General features: G+C 64.1%; 2 protein-coding genes across 2 annotated transcripts; one reads left to right on the forward strand and one right to left on the reverse strand.

The window, feature by feature from the left end:
* The first annotated feature begins 1,683 nt into the window (after positions 1-1,683).
* Positions 1,684-8,821, forward strand: PRICKLE4 (prickle planar cell polarity protein 4). The gene is made up of 9 exons (XM_068995999.1): positions 1,684-1,737; positions 2,017-2,149; positions 5,844-5,996; positions 6,137-6,244; positions 6,322-6,459; positions 6,551-6,751; positions 6,983-7,169; positions 7,336-7,635; positions 7,886-8,821. Exons 3-9 carry the CDS (start codon positions 5,847-5,849, stop codon positions 8,350-8,352), a joined length of 1,551 nt encoding a protein of 516 aa, XP_068852100.1. The 5' UTR covers positions 1,684-1,737; positions 2,017-2,149; positions 5,844-5,846; the 3' UTR covers positions 8,353-8,821.
* Positions 8,822-8,992: 171 nt separating this feature from the next.
* On the reverse strand, positions 8,993-15,399 carry LOC138098976 (basic salivary proline-rich protein 1-like). Its single transcript, XM_068995924.1, has 13 exons — positions 15,354-15,399; positions 14,032-14,112; positions 13,682-13,780; positions 12,458-12,643; positions 12,205-12,281; positions 11,878-12,017; positions 11,647-11,786; positions 11,456-11,560; positions 11,082-11,198; positions 10,694-10,900; positions 10,388-10,546; positions 9,764-9,871; positions 8,993-9,493 (listed from the first exon to the last, which is right to left on the reverse strand). Exons 2-13 carry the CDS (start codon positions 14,071-14,073, stop codon positions 9,311-9,313), a joined length of 1,563 nt encoding a protein of 520 aa, XP_068852025.1. The 5' UTR covers positions 14,074-14,112; positions 15,354-15,399; the 3' UTR covers positions 8,993-9,310.
* Between the last annotated feature and the right edge of the window lie 493 nt (positions 15,400-15,892).

Below are 15,892 nucleotides of genomic sequence, written 5' to 3' on the forward strand. Positions count from 1 at the left end.
CACAGCGTCCCCGGCCCAGTCCCACCAGTCCCAGAGCACTAAACCAGTGCGGGCAATGCCAGGGTGGTGCTGGGGTCCCGCTGCACCCCCAGACCGCCTCGCTGGACTCCTGACTGCTCGTGGTCCGGCTGTGCAGGACCCTGCCTGAGCCCAGAATGCCCATCTGGGCCGGGATGGGGCACAGCTGCCCGGCCGGGAACACATGGGGAGGGTCCAGGGCACACCCAGGACACAGAGAGTCCCCGAGGAGAGTGAACCCGAGCCGCAGATTCCACGGTTCCAGGTTTTAAAATTCCAGTCGCACCCACGGCTCCGGCGTGGAGCTGCCGGACATCAGCCCTGGGTTTGGAGCCGCCGGCTCCTCGTCCCGACATTCCCACGCGGATCCCCCGAGCTGTGTCCCTGCCCTCCGTGGGGACACTGCGGCCACGCGCCGGTGCCACCGCGCTGCTCCGGGGTGTTGCCATGGAGCAGTGGCTGGTGCCACCTCGGGAAAGCCCCGAGTGACCCGTCTGTCCCCGTGCCCGGCGTCTCTCCCCAGGAGGACTTTGCCCATGAATCCTTCCGCCCTGTGCAAGGGATGGGGGAGCGTGGGGGGAGCAGGGGAGGAAGGGGGGCCCTGCCACCACCCGCGGGGACAAAGTCCAGAGCAGCAAAGGAGCCAAGATAAAGCTGCAGGGACCAACTTCCCAGCGAAGCCAAACAGCGGATTCACAGCCCGGGGACATCGGAGAGCTCAAAGGGAGCCTGGGGGGTGACAGCCCCGGCTGGACAGCGCCGGTGGGACCCCTGCGCAGGGAGGGAAAGCGGCAGCATGTGGAGGTGCTCAGCCCTCCTCCTTTTCCTCCTGCTTCTCCCCCTGCCAGGGGGATTTCGTAGAGAATCCTCGAATAGTTTGGGTTGGAAGCGACCTTAAAAAGATCCCATTCGTGCCACGGGCAGGGACACCTTTCACTATCCCAGGTTGCTCCAAGCCCCATCCAACCTGGCCTTGGACACTTCCAGGGATGGGGCAACCACTTCCATAAAGCAGCACAATAACCTGTGCCCCAACACCGCCCTGCACGGCCTCGCCCAGTGGTGCCACGGGCTTGTCACGGAGCCTGGCCACCTCCTCTGCCAAATTACCACCCCTGTGGATTTTGGCTGCATTCCTGACCCTGTTCCCAGAACCTACACGAGCCATCTGCACCCCTCGGGGCTCCCAAAATGAGCCGAAGCTCCCGGGACCACGCAGGTGGCAGAGATCCAGCCTGGTCCCCGCAGTCGTGAGGGTTTTTTTTTGGGCGATGCTGTGTCCCTGCTCATCCCCAAAGTCCCATCAGCAGGCAGGAAAATCTTACAGCATCGTGAGAATCCCACAGAAACACAGCAAGGACGCTGTGCCTCTCATCAGGCTCTGATAAATTTTACCCTGACTCCTGCCCGGGTGGAATTGCTGCAGCCGGAGCCGGTCTGGAATGGCTTGGAGGAGCCTCGTCAGGTGTTCAGGGCTTGTGGAAACTAGGACATCCTGACTTGCCGCTGGCTAACTCCTTTGTGAGAGCCCAGCCAAAGTTTCTCCACCTCTAAATTGGGGTGTAATGACACTTCCCCCTCTTTCATGAAGCTTCAACTCTTTCTGATCTCGGCAGGGAAATAAATCACCGCGCGGGATCATAGAAGTCATCAAACGGCAACCTGGGGTGAACCGAGCCGCAGATGGAGGGAAGGGCGCGGGCGCTCGGAAAATGAGAGGTAGGAGCGAGCCAGATGTCATCGGGAGCTCTTTCCCCTGTAGGGTTAATGTACCCCCCCCCTTCCCCTCCCTGCCTGCCCTGGAATTCCAGCCATTGGCTGGCTCCCGAGGTTTAGGCTAAAAAGCCTGTAATTAGGACCCCGGCTGCCGCGGAGCCAGTGCCTGGGCAGGCAGGGGAAAAAAAAGAGAGAGAGAGGAAAGGGAAAAAAAAAAAAAAAGAAAGAAAAAAAGCGCGTTTCCCTGACTGAGCTTGGATGTTTTCCTTTCGCTTTGTAAAGTTTTCCCAGCCCAGGCTCCATTCCCTCGCGTCCTCCGGAGCAGGGCGGGACGGCGGCGGCCGGCGCGGGGCTGGAGCGGGCGGCCGAGCCCGCAGCGGCGGAGCGCGGGGCCCGGAGCGCCGGGAAAGGGCAGGTACGTGCGGCTGGAAGGGACTCCCGGGCTCGGCTCTCCCGGCTCCAGTGTGGAGATGGAGCTGGGGGAGAGGGAGATTTAGAGGAAGGGGCAGCGGGAGGGTCCCGCGTCGGGAGTTGCTGCGAGGGGAAGGGGACGGGAGCGAGGGAGAGCAGGGGGATTTTGGCTGTTTGGAGATTTTTTTTTGGGGGGGAGGGAGGTAATATCGCTGCCCCCGCGGTCTTTGTTGTCGGGAAATGTCCCCTGAGAGCAGGAGGTGCCGCCCGTTCCATCGTGCCAGGCTCTGCCAGCCCGCAGGTGCGCGGGCAGCGCTGCCCGGCAGGACGGGGGGCTCCGGGAAGGGGGGCTGGTCCCACCATCCCTCCCCACCTGGGACTGGCCGGGAATGGGATGGTTCGGGCTTGGGGATGGAGCTGGGCCCCTTCAGAAGTGCCGGGCTGAAATCTGGTGGCCACAGCGAACGGTGGGGTGGGGTGGGGGGTCTTCATCCCGGTGGTCACGGGGAGAGGAGGGGCGGGGGTCTCGGTCCGTCCCTGCGGATGTACGAATGGGCGAGCCAGGGTGGGTTAATGGGTTACTGCTCCCGGCCGTGCCTGCGGGATGGGGGGGAAAACACAGCAGGAAAACCCTTTTGCAGCACTGGCACATGCCCCGGTGAGCAAACAGGCCACGGTCCCCGCTGGTGGCACGGTGCTGCGTGGCGGAGCAGGGTGCTGACACCCTCCCCCATCATTCTGGGGGGGCTGCAAAGGCCTTTTTTTAAAGCGAGGGCCGCGACACTGCTGTGCCCAGCCAGTGGCACCAAGGGCTGCTCCACCTGGTGCCAACACCAGGTCCAAAAGGCACCGTGGGCTCCTCGGTGAGACCGGCTCCAGGTCGGGCAGGACTCGCTGCTCCAGCTCTCCTTGCCAGACCTCAGCTTATCTCACCCCAAAAGATGCATCTTTATTGCTCTGCATCTTTATTGCTCTGCATCTTTATTCCCTGCTCCTCCAGCACAGCAGCTGTGTTGACGGGAGCTCAAGCAAAAACAGGTTATCCCGTGGGTGAGGCCAGCGTGGAGCTGTGCCTCTGGGAGCTGCCGGTGCTGCTGAGGGGCTTTTTGGAGATGTTGTGTTTCCTGGGGACTCCGCAAAAGCGAAGCTGTGGCAGGGATGCAGCTCCCCGGCCGCGCTGGGAACAGGGAGCCTGTGCTGAATTCCGAGCGGGCTGGGGTGGCTGCGCTCCAAGTTAATGTGTGACCTTGGCAGCAGAGGGCTGGGAGCCCACACGGGTTCCCGCAGCCAGCTGGACACAGGGGCTGCTCCCGGGGAGCCAAAGCAGATTAGTATTCCCAGGAACCTCAGCCTCTTGTAGCCAGGGAGCTGTGGCGGCTTCCGATCCTTTGGAGAGCAAGAGGAGTTGGATGAACGCATCCGGAGGAGCTCCCACAGGCAGGACAAGAGGATTTACAGGCAAGGCAAATGACAGCCAGTGCCACCCAGCCTGCCCGACTGGTCTGTCACATGTCCCTTCTTGGGGACTTGCTGGCAGGGAGAAGCAGCTCCCCAAAGTGCCACCATGGTGCCACCTCCCCCCCGGCGCCCGATGCCAGGGTTTGAGGCAGGCCGGGAGCATCCCTGCATCCCTTGGCAGGCCGGCAGGGAAGAGCAACAGCAGGAGCGCCTGGAGGCAGCGAGGGAGGGCAGGAAGGAAGAGGGGACAGGGACGGGGAGCAGAGGAGCCAGACCTGTTGGGGCTGCCCGGCTCTTTAGCATGGGAGGCGCGTACCTCTGTCACCGTCTGGGGCTAATTACAGGGACTTGTTTACAGCCCAGACGGCTGCCAGCCAGCGTAATCGCATCAAACTGGGCTGGGCTGGGCTCTCCGGCACATCCCCGCGCGTTCACAGCAGCCACGAGCCCTGCCCAAGCCTCTCCCCCCCAGCATCACCCCACTGCACTGGTGGCCTTTGGATGGGGTCCCTGTGCCACGCGGGGCTGGGGCCGGGCCGGCACCGCCAGCCCCGCTGAGCCCCCAGAGCATCGGAGGGGTCTAATTAACAGCAAAGCCCCAAGAGATTACACAAATGGCAGCTTGGAGGCTTAATGAGCCAAGCGCGGGCCGGGAATGCCACCCAGCTCCCACCGGGAGGGAGAAACAGGGACACCTTTCCCAAAGCAGGCAGCAGCAGAGCTGGGGCTGGGCACCAAGCCCGTGAGGGTCCCCACTCAGCATCCCCAGGCTCTCACACCACCCTGCTCCTCCTGTAGAGCCGAGGCTCTTTCCTGGCCCAGCTATGCTTCCTCACCAAGCCAGCGAGGCCAGGGCTCTTTTTTGGCCTGCAAATTCACAGTCAAGCCAGATTATTTCATCCCTATCCCAAAGCACAGCTTTGAGCAGCACCCTGCAGCCAGCCCAGCATCCCCCCCGGGCTGCCGCGGGGTTCCAGAGCCCAAAGCCCAGGAAAAAGCCAGCAGGCCTTTTGTTTTATCTCGCTGATTAGCCGATCTGCAGCGTTAATCATTGACCCGGCAGCGGGGCAGGGAAACCTGAGCTGCCCCGGTTGATCCCACCTGCTCCCGGCCCCAGAGCTGCCCCTTTTGGGTGCCACATCCCAGCAGCCCGAGATGCTGCTCGGGAAGGGGCACACGGGGAGCAGGGGCTGAGCTGGGGGTGTTGGAGGTGTTCAGTGGGAGCACTGGGGACACTGGGATGTCCCTGGCAGAGGGGACACAGCAGCACCATCCCGGCGGGGAGCAGGGGACGGGTCCTCGTGGTGGCAGAGGTGTAGGATGACCAAAATTTTGTAGTCTGGGTGGTTCTCACCCCTCAACCTTGAGACTGTTTTCTGCATGAGACACTTTGCAGAGCAGCTGATCCATCCATGGTGGATGGATGCAGAGATTCACGGGGTGAATCCCTGCAGGCGTTTGGTCACAGGCCCGTGATTTTCCCCCCGGGAGAAGGGGTTCAGCTCCATCCCACCCTCGCTCCCCACACCAGGGCAGGAAGCATAGGCTGAGGGCGTCAGGCTCCGGGCTGGCATCCAGGGAACCCCAGGAGCCACCACATCAGCATTTCGCCTTTGTTTTGGAAAGCCAGGGCAGGAAGGAAGCGCGGTGGAAAGCGCCCACGTGGGGAGGAGGGGATGGCAGCCGATGGGTTTCCACTGCGTAACCCCGAGCCAGGCGTGCGGGCGTGGGCTTGGACAGCCGGGCAGGAACAGCCCTGGGGCAGAACAATGGCAGCCCGAGGAGAAGGAATTATTTTCCACTGAGTTGGGCTCAACCTCCGTCTGTTCCCACTGAGGGATGGGCCACTAGACCCGGGATTAGCCGTGCCAGCAAAGGGCTGGTGGCAGCTGGGGGAAAGCTCCCGCTTGGGAGGGTTCCCTGCCTGACTTCACCCTATTCCCATCCCCTCCCGCCTGGCAGACAAAGCCCCGAGTGCCCAAATCCGTGGTGTGGGTTTGCTGTAACCCCCAAAGGGAAAGGAGCCCCCCCAAAATCCCTTGGACTCCTGCAGCAGTTCAGCCCTAAAGGTCTCGAGGTCATGGTGGTGTGGAGCATCATCCCAGCTGGATCTGCACCAGGGTCCCTTCCTGGGACGAGGGGCTGCGTGTCCTGCTGCCACGTGGAGACAGGATACGCGTCCTGGGATGGGTCCCTGCTCCCTACCTCGTGTCTGACCAGCTCTGGCTCTCTGTTCCCAGCTCATGTCCCTGCAGAGCCCTGCATGGCCCCAGCGGGACGAGCCTTCCCCCTGCGGCACCACCACCGGCCTCCCCCCGGCCTCGTCCGACAGCGACTCCGGCTGTGCCCTGGAAGAGTACCTGGAGCCCTCCGCAGACCCCGCACCCCCCGAGGTGGGCAGCACCCGGCTCTCCCCCAGCCCCGGGTGGTTCCTACAGCAGAGCACCCCCTTTCCCGGGGTTAATCACGCATTTCAGCCACTTCAAGCTAAGCACACTTTAATCCCCCTAAAATTCCGCCCGTTTCTCCCAAGGCCCCGCCGTGCTTCGGGCCCCGCTCGCCGCAGCCGGGCTCTCCCTCTGACAGGACCCGGCTCCGCGCCAGAGCGCTCCTGCAGCAGCTGCCTCCTCAGGACTGCGATGTAAGACCCCTCTTTTTTGGGTGCTGCCCCCTCCCCGGGCTCACCCCGTGCCCGCCCTGACCCCCGTGCCCCCGCAGGAGCGGTACTGCCCCGACCTCGCCGAGGAGGAGCGGCGGCAGCTCCGAGCCTTCAGCGCCCGCCGCAGACAGGAGGCCCTGGGCCAGGGGTTGGCGCGTCCCGTGCCGGGTCCCTGTCATGGCTGTCCCTGCAGGAAGGTGAGGTGCCCCCTCCAGCACCCGTTCCCTGGCAGGGAGATGTCCCCAAAAGCCAGCCCGGCCCCAAACCTGGTGTCCCTCTGCCTTGCAGTGCGGCCGGAGGCTGAACAAAGGGGACCCGGGGGTTTCAGCTTCTCGCCTGGGGGACCAGTTCTGGCACCCGTCCTGCTTCTCCTGCCACTTCTGCCAGCAGCAGCTGGTGGATCTCATCTACTTCCAGCAGGATGGGAGGATCTACTGCGGCCGGCACCACGCCGAGCTCTTCCGACCCCGCTGTGCCTCCTGCGACCAGGTGGGTGCTGGGCACGGGGAGCCTTTGACCCCCCCTTTGGCTGTTAAATGCCCCCAGGCCTGGCTGGGGGCTCCAAATCCATCAGAACCGCTGGTGGGCTGCAGGAATATTCCTTCCTGGACCTCGCAGAGAGCCCCACGGGCCGGGGGCTCCTCCTCACTCCAAAGCACGGCTGGGCCGCGGCTTTTCCAGCGGGGTGCTGAGAGGATGTGGGTTGTTTTCCCACTCCAGCTGATCTTCATGGAGGAGTGCATCGAGGCCGAGGGCCGGCGCTGGCACCTGGAGCACTTCTGCTGCCTGGAATGCGACGAGCCCCTGCGCGGGCAGCGCTACGTGATGAGGAGCGGCCGGCCCTGCTGCCGGGGCTGCTTCGAGAGCCTCTTTGCCGAACCGTGCCAGGCCTGCGGGGACCCCATCGGTACGGCCGCAACCCCCGCCCGGCTCCCCTGCCCCCGGCTGGGAAGGCTGCGGAGCCGGAGCCCCGCGGCTCGGCGCGGAGGATGGATTTGGGCACGCGGGAGGATGGATGTGGGCACGCGGGAGGATGGATTTGGGCACTCCCCTCAGCTGTGGTTGCCCCCCAGGTGCTGACAGCGAGGAGGTCACACACCAGGGGCTGCACTGGCACGCCCGAGCCGCCTGCTTCTGCTGCAGCCTGTGCCGAAAGCCGCTGCGGGGACAGCCCCTCGCCTGCCGCCGCGGCCGCCTCTTCTGCTCCGACGGCTGCAGCCGGGGCCAGGATGCCTCTTCCACCGCCTCTTCCGACTCCTCCGACTCGGCTTTCGCCTCCGCTCCATCCCCCGACTCCACGCCGCTCTCCCGAGCCGGCCCGGCCGGCAGGACCTCGGCAGCGGGGGGCTGCAGGCAGCGGGGGGAAGGGGCCGGTAGGATCCTGGTGGGCTCGGGAGTGGGGTGGGACGGGAGTGGGAGCAAATCCAGGCTCTGCCCAGCTGCTGGGGACTTTACTGGGAATGTCACACCGTGGGAAGTGGGGATAAACCCCCAGCCCGCCGCCCACGGGAGGAGCTGGGGGTGGGTCGGTGCCGCCCCGTTGTGTCCCAAGACAACCCTTGCTGTGGGAGGGCTGGCTCAGCCTTCTCCTTCCTCACTTAGGCCCACTTTCCCCTCTTCCAGAGGCGTTTTCGGATCAGGCCCCCGTGCACCCCGCGTTCAGGAGCCCGGAGGATCTCGGAGCAGCCGCAAAGGAGCGGAGCAGTGATGCTGCCAAGGAGCACACGGGGACGCTGGGACCCCCAGCTGGCCACCCCTCGGTCCCCCAGCCCAACCCAGAGGGGCCCAACGAGCCTGGAGCCTTGGGCCACCAGCTTTTGGGGGGCCCTGATCCCCGAACAGCCGCAGGCAATGCAAACCCACACTTCCAAGCGGGCACATCCCCTCCCCGACACAGCCCCCGGCCAGAGGACGGCACGGAGGAGGACGACTCCTGGTGCCCCACCTGCTCCTCATCTTCGGACTCGGACTCGGAGGAGGAGGGCTTCTTCTTCGGGAAGCCCATCCCCAAGCCCGGGATGAACTCCCTGGGCAGGGAGCCCCCGGGGAGGGGCAGGGGCAGGACGGCCAAGCACTGCAGCGTGTCCTAACCGCGGGGTCCAGGGGTCCCCGAGTGGCACTGCCGTCCTGCCAGGTCCTGCCAGGTCCTGCCACGGCCTCAACGCGTTCCAAGCGCGTCCTGGACGCGGCCCAAGGCTGGCGGGAGAAGCTGCTGGGATCTTTCCCCCCCGGCGGCTGCTGGCAGAGCAGAGCCTGCAATTCCTGCCGGCCTCTCCCGCAATTAGGAACAGGTAAAGCAGGAAGGGAGCGGGGCCGGCAGCCGAGCGGGGCCTCCAGCACCGCAGACAAGGCGGCAGCTCCGGGGAGAGCGGCCGCAGCTCCAGACAAGGGCAGCTGCCTGCATCACCCCACGGCTGGGGAGCACGTGGGATCCTTCCCTGGACTGCTCCGTGCCCCACTGCCACCTGCTCCCCATCCCTGGTGGCACCGTGTCCCGGAGGGGACCAGGGGCGCAGCTCTGCCCATGACAAAGCTCCAATAAAGTTTGGCTGAAATCTGAACGCAGAAGGGTCTCCTGAGCCTGCCCTGTTCCTTCCCAGCCCCTTGGGACACTGACTGTGTCCCCGGGGGTGACCTGTGCCCTCTGCCACAGCCGGGGGGTCACCGTGGGACCCCCCCTCAGCAGCCCCAGGAGAGCGGGAACAGAGCAAGGGCTGCAAAAAGAACACAGTTTATTTCTAGATTTAAACCCAAAAACACTCGCTGGGGTTTGGAAACACATCCCCAAGAATCAGGAACGGAGGAGAGGGACTGCTGCCCTCCCTGCCATCACCCTCCAGTAAAACCAGTAAAACTTTGGCTGCCTACAGGGGTTTGGGCAGGGCTAAAACCAAACCCACCCTGCTCGCCCTCCTTCTCCAGGAGAGTGGGGCTGCCAGCGTGTCCATCCCACCTTGTCCCGCAGGCTCAGCACCCTCCCGAGCACCCCAAAGCGCTGTCGTAGCCCCCATCGCCCCCCACCCAGCTGCCAGGAGGGGGTGGCTGCCATCAGAGGCTGGCGGTGGCCGAGTCGTAGCTGTCGATGAAATCCTCCAGCTCCTGCAGGTGGTGGATGCGGCGCTGGCGGAGGTTGGCCCTGAGCGCCAGCCCCAGCGCCGCCTCCATCGAGGGCTCCTTCTGCAGCAGCATCGTGGCCACCACGGCGATGGTCAGGCTGAACTGCTGGTACGACTGCAGGGGAGGGGCACGGGGTCAGCACCCCAAAAGCAGCACCAAACAACCCCTGGTTTTAGTCCACAGACCCCCCCAAAGAGCACCTGAGCCCCTGCAAACCCCTTACTGCCCGCAGCACCTTCCCCTGCAACCACCAGTGCCCCCCAAAACGCCAAATTCACACCCCCCACCACCCACCGTCGCTCCCAAAGGTCCTCAGGTGAGTCTCCCCACCCTGCAGCCGGTCCCAGACCCCCAGGTGCTCATCCAGGGCCTGCCAGGACTCACCAGCTCGATCTCCGCTTTCCTGGCGAGGACGGCGGCGGAGCGGAAATCGATGCCAGCCGGGAATGGTGTGGGGAGCGTGGAGCACAGCTGGTGCCGGCCAGACACAGCCTGGGAGGTGGAAAAGGCGAGGAAGGGTCAGAGGGGAAAGGGACTGAGCCAAACTGGGGCTGTCAGTGCTGGTCACTAGCCCAGGACTGGCCACTCTGTGGAAGGAGCCACGGGTTTGTCACCCCTCCCTCGGGTGCCAAAGCTGTCCCCACTCCCCCTCTGCCCCAATTTCTCAGCCCAGCATTTCTCTCCCTCGTTAGGCAGTAATTAAGCTGCTCTGGAGGGCTCTCCTCGGCTTCCTCAGAGCTCCAGTCCCAGGGTCGTTCACGCTCCAGCGCGCTCCCAAGCCTCCGGTTACTTCCCTGGCTTCTTTCCCAGCCGTCTCCCGTTTATCGGCATCTCCGGCTCGGCCGGCAGCGGGGCCGACACGGGCTCTGCCTCCAGACAAAGCTGCCCTTTAACCCCAGCCCCGGATCCTGCAGGGATCCCCCTCTGGCTACGGCAGTGTCCCCAAGCCCAGGACACCGGCCCCGTGGGGGGACCCCGAGGTGCTTGGGGGGCACCCGGACCCCGTACCGGCTTTGCCTCGCCGCACCCGGCCGGGTGCTGGGGCCCTGGGGAGGCCTCTGGTGTGGTGCAGGCAGCAGGAGAAGCCCGGCTGGGCTGTGCCTCGGGTTCTGCTGCAGCTCCTGGAGGGACCTGAGGGTTTTCAGGGGGCTGAAGGCTCTGCAGAGGCTGTGGGGGAGAGAGCGGCTGGGGGAGGAGGGCGGTGGCTGGGCAGGGACAGCGCTGCCAGCACGGCCCCGCCGGCAGCAGTGGCCTCGAGGGGCTCTCACACAGGGTGGGGACAGGGCGTGGAGCTGCCCCACACCCCAAACTCACCCCACCCTGGGCAGCTGATGCCTCGGCTTCCCCAGCTCCGGCCGGCCGCTGTTCCCAGCAATGTGGGCTGAGCTCAGCCCCTGCCTCTCCAGAGGAGCTGGATTCCAGGAGTTCCCTCTTGGCAGGGTCCGGAGGGGCTGCTGGGCTCTGGGGATGTGACCCATCCCCGGTGCCAGCCTTGGGAACACCTGGAGTGCACGGCTCTACCTGGGGAAACATTACCGAGTCCACAGAGGGGACAAAGGGTCTGGGAAGGGGGCTGTGCCTCCCTCCAGGCTCTGCTTTAGGGTGGGAATGGAAAATATCCATAGGGGAAGCTGTGTGCAGCTGGTGGGAGCATTTGGGGAGCCTGGAGCTGACCCTGTGCCACTCCTCAGCGATCCCATACCTCAAGGTGCTCCTGGATCCCGGCAGAGCTCTCCCCCGGAGGGGCTGGATCTGTTCCCAAAGCACAGGCATCCTGATGCTGGCTGCCCACAGGGGTCTGCCCGGCTTCCAGCTCAACCTGGGGACAGGCAATGGCATGAGGACACATCTGTCCCGGGAGAAGAGCTGGGCATGGGATGGACAGGGCGCTAAAACCCAAAGGAAATCACAGAGAAGAGCCTGGAAAAATCCCATGCCTGGCAAAGAGACAGCAAGGTGGAGAGGGAGAGGGCTGGAGGAGAGAGAGCAGGGAGATGTTACAGCGGCCAAAGAGACCCCTGAGCCGGGCAGCTCCAGGGGTGGGAGCATCCCTGGCAGCGGGGGGGGATCTCCTACCGGGGTCACAGCACCGGCATTGGCAGCTGGGCTCTCTGGAGGGCTCCCAGCCGGACTGGGGGGCTCCAGGACATTCCCAGGAGGCAGACCTGCCACTGGCACATCCTGCAGGAAACCACGACACCGTGCGAGGCTCAGGGTGAGCACACTCCTGGCGTGGGATGGGGGAAGGATGGGTAAAACCCCACAACCTGTGTCTGTTCCGGCCTCTCCGCAGCACCTCGGAGGGGTAAAAGGGGCTGGGGAGGATCTGGGGGCTGCAGCTCCTTCTTGGCCGCCGGCTGGCTCCTCTTGGAGAGGGCAGGAGAGGCCTTGGAGTGCGGCTTGTGCTCTGCAGGGTGAGAAACAGCGGGACAGACTCCTCACCCCGCCCCAGGAGAGGCTGCAGAGCACCGGGGAGCGGCCACGGGGTCAGCACAGACCTCGGGGGGGCCGGGGACACCACACCCGGGGAACCAGGGTCAGCTGCCGGTGGTGGCTCCTGCGGGGGCGGCGGCCGCGTCTCCCACCCGGGCGGGGGCAGCTCCAGGGCGGGCGGTGACCCCGGAAAGCTCCTCGGATCCTGCAGGAGCACAGCCCCAGGGAGGGGGGGGGGGGGGGTTTAGGCTGGGAGGGGTCTCTGTGCAATCCCAGCCTAGGTGGGGACAGCTTCCACCGCGTCACCCGTGGCTGTGCCCAGCCCTGGTGGCCCCGAGTGCCGCCCCACAGGCACACAGACCCCCCCCGAGCCCCCCGAGCATGGCACCCACCGTGGAGGGCCGGCGGGGGGCCAGGGTGGGGGCTGCTCCTCCTCGGGGAATTCAGGCCAGGGCTCTGGAGGCAGCTCCTGCGGGGAATGGGGTGGGTTTAGGAAGGGAATGGGACAGGGGAAGCTGTGGCTGCACAGCACAGAGGGTCCCCACACACTGTCCTTGTCACCGGGGCAGTGAGTGGCCCCTGGGCCATTTCACCCACTCGGTCCTGTGGCTGCCACCACCCCCCCCCAGCCCATCTCCCCCTCACCGGGTGCCAGCCCTCTCCAAAGCCGTCCTCAGGTCCTTGGAAGTCTCTGTCATCCCAAGGGGGTGGCGGGGGACAGTCGTGGGGTGCCCACCCCCTGTCCTCCTCCTCCTCCTCCTCTTCCTCCTCCTCCTCGTTCCAAGGGCCGTCACCAGGGCCAGGGAAGGGTCCAGGGGCCCTGCGATGGGGCTGCAATGGGAACGGCCACTGGTAAGGACAAAACCCACTGGGATGTTGTGGTTTTCTTGCTGTTCCCCCTCCCCACTGCGACCCTGAGCTCTTTCTGCCTCTCCTGCCCTGGGGGAGCCCCTGCTTTGGGCTGCCCTGGCTGGGCGGGTGAGTCCTTCCTCGCTGCAGGATTTCACCTCAGATTTCACCTAACTGTGAAAATTGGCAGCAGTGGAGGGGGGATGAGGCTGCCGGCGGTGCTGGAGAACACTGAGAGCAGCCTGACTCAAATATCCCAAAACGAAACCCCAGAGGGATGTGAAACCCTGAGAGCAGCTGGCACCGGCAGGGATGTGGGGGGCAGATGTTTCCTGGGAGGAACCAGAGGGCAGCAATCACTCATTTAAGCACAAATGGCTCCCGGAATGCCCAACATCCCTCAGTCCACGCTAAAAAAGCTCAACCCCACTTCAGAACAGCGGGATTCCAGCACGGCCCTCCTAGGAGCGAGCGTGGATTCCTTTCTGGAGCCCTTCAAGGCCGAGCCGAAGAGTTTTGTGTGGGTCTGGGTGAGTAGCACCAACCTCCACTTCACAATTGCTAATTTAACTTTGAAACTATCAGTTTAATTAACAGTGCCCTGGTGACTGAGGTCCTTTAGGCACCATCCATCGAAATAAATAATTTATTTTACCGATGTAAGTATATTTGTTTTGCCATTCTTAATCCTGGGGGGCGAAGCTGTGGAATCCTTTAGACACAAACTGCTGGCCAGCTCCACAGCTGGATCCAGATGTGTCCAGACTCCTCTCGGGAGTTTCGGGAGCCTGGGGGTCCACAACTGGATCCAGATGTGTCCAGACTCCTCTCGGGAGTTTCGGGAGCCTGGGGGTCCACAACTGGATCCAGACACGTCCAGCCTCTTTTTGAGGAAGTTTAGAGAGCCAAGGGGTCCCTTCCCATGGCAGCTCCCCGGGAGGGTCTCCCTGACAAACTCGGAAGCTCCCGCAGTGCCTGTGACACATCCCTGTGACATCTCCCCCCAGCCCTGTCCCTTACCGGGCACCACCAGCGCCGGTGCTGCCAGGGTGGCTCATCCCAGGCGTCCTCAGGGCCAGGAGGGGGGCACGGCCCTGGCCCATCCCACCACGGGCCGGGCTGTGGAGAGATCAGAGCCATGAGCCCCCCGCTCCACCCTTGCCTCAGCGAGGCAGGAGCCCACCCAGCCACCCTCCTCTCTCCTCTGAAGGCCCAGATGATTCCTGATTTCCTCCCCAAACTGCGGCGACCTTCTCCTGGCTCCCCAGCACCCCCAGGGATGGAGCAGCGGGCGCCCACCCTGGCCCCAGGAACGCTCCTACGCTCCCACCCCGCTCCAGCAGCCCCAGCAGAGCCGCAAGCGCACGTACCTCCCTGGGGAAGCCCCTCCTGCAGCCCCGCGGGGGGAACATCCTGCCCGAGGGCCGTCCTGGCCCCCGGCCCGGGATCCGCTGGAAGGGAGAGGCTGGGTCAGCACGTCCCACAGGACGTCACTGCCGGCCTGGGGACGCTGCCAGCCAGGTGCCACCCGCGGTGCCGCCAGCCCCGCGCCCGGAGCGCTGCGACACCTCCAGAGCCGCCGGCATCACTGCCAGCGAGGACACGGCGGAGCTGGGGACACACGGACCCGCTCCCTGTGCCCTGGGGGTGACGCGGGACTGGCAATGCCTCGGCACCCCCTTGGCCTGCCCGAGGCTCCGCTTGTCCCTGCCACGTGCCATCGCCAGCCCCGCGGGTCACCCGGTGATGTCCCCAGAGGATCCCGGTGTCGGGGCACGGGGGCTTGGATGAGCCCCCTCGACAGCCTGAAATCCCCACTTTTGTCCCTAAATTGCGGCTTTACCTGGGGTTTCAGCCTCGGGTCCTGCAAAGCAGCGCTGGAGCACGGAGGGGGGTGCGATGGAGAGCCCTGCACCTCTGCACCCCAATCCTGCACCTCTGCACCGCAATCCTGCAGCCCTTTGAAAAACAGAGAAATAAAGAGAAAAGGTTTTGCTGCCGCCAGCTTTGCTGTGACACAATCGGGCAGGTTGTGCGAAGGGGAACTTTTAGAGGTAAACGATAAATGCTGACAGCGTAAGTTAAAGTGAATTGTGTAAAAACAGAACAGTTAAGACCAGACCCAGCTGAGACCAGTTTTGTACGAACACAGGGAATTGAAAGCCCCAAAATAGAAGGACTCTGCGAGCACAGAGGAATTACGAGACCACGAGAAGGTTGTGAAAGAGACCCGCAAAACAGATCTGCGCACGCCCGCAAGGAAGAGGTAAAAAGTTCAACCCCGAGGAAGACTTCGAGCCTTCATCTGACCACCAAAGACGACCACCAGAGGACACTGCGCAGGAGCCAGCGGAGGGAAACCAAGGCGGATCTATATAAATAATCCCCCCGAAAGCATTTTAATATCCCCTCCCCTTTCGCGAAGCCATAAAACACACGGAACACGCTGCTGCAAGAACAAATGTACAAAAAGCGACCTGGTATCCTCAGCCAGCGCTGTAACAAAGCTCTGCTCCGCCGACTTTGTGCCCAGGTAAATTTTATTACGGGAGGTTGTTTCGCACAATCGCCAGCCCCGCGGGTCACCCGGTGATGTCCCTAGAGGATCCCGGTGTCGGGGCATGGGGGCTTGGATGAGCCTCCCCCCCGCCAGCCTGAAATCCCCACTTTTGTCCCTAAATTGCGGCTTTACCTGGGGTGTCAGCCTCGGGTCCTGCAAAGCAGCGCTGGAGCACGGAGGGGGGGGTGCGACGGAGAGTCCTGCACCCCAATCCTGCACCCCTGAATCCCAATCCTTCCCTTCACCCCAACGCTGCACCCCAAACCTGTAACTTTGCAACAGCGCCCCAATCCTGCACCTCTGCACCCCAATCCTTCATCCCTGAATCCCAATCCTTCCCTTCACCTCAATCCTGCACCCCTGAATCCCAATCCTTCATCCCTGAATCCCAATCCTTCCCTTCACCTCAATCCTGCACCCCTGAATCCCAATCCTTCCCTGCACCCCGATCCTTCCCTGCACCCCAATCCTGCCGCCCCGCAGCCGGATCTCATTCCACACCAGTCTCCAGCGGAAGCCGATCCCCTCCTGAGGAGCTCACCCGGAGCTCTCCCGTCCCTCCCCCCGGGGGCTTTTCCTTCCTCTTCCCATCCCTCTCCCGGCACCGATCCCGCTCCTGAGAACAACGGGAGCGCGCAGACCCCGGCACGTTCCGCTTCCCTGATCCCCCC

This window comes from Aphelocoma coerulescens, chromosome 26, assembly GCF_041296385.1.
Source record: "Aphelocoma coerulescens isolate FSJ_1873_10779 chromosome 26, UR_Acoe_1.0, whole genome shotgun sequence".
Classification (NCBI taxonomy): Eukaryota; Metazoa; Chordata; class Aves; order Passeriformes; family Corvidae; genus Aphelocoma; species Aphelocoma coerulescens.

Bases quoted from the DNA above. Each gene is read 5' to 3' on its own strand.
- PRICKLE4 (XM_068995999.1), top strand. From the start codon at position 5,847: ATGTCCCTGCAGAGCCCTGCATGGCCCCAGCGGGACGAGCCTTCCCCC. The intron at 5,997-6,136 runs GTGGGCAGCACC...GTTTCTCCCAAG, and splicing joins CAGACCCCGCACCCCCCGAG to GCCCCGCCGTGCTTCGGGCC. The intron at 6,245-6,321 runs GTAAGACCCCTC...GTGCCCCCGCAG, and splicing joins TGCCTCCTCAGGACTGCGAT to GAGCGGTACTGCCCCGACCT.
- LOC138098976 (XM_068995924.1), bottom strand. From the start codon at position 14,073: ATGTTCCCCCCGCGGGGCTGCAGGAGGGGCTTCCCCAGGGAG. The intron at 12,282-12,457 runs GTGAGGGGGAGA...CATTCCCCGCAG, and splicing joins TTGGAGAGGGCTGGCACCCG to GAGCTGCCTCCAGAGCCCTG. The intron at 11,561-11,646 runs GTTGTGGGGTTT...GGTTTCCTGCAG, and splicing joins AGAGGCCGGAACAGACACAG to GATGTGCCAGTGGCAGGTCT.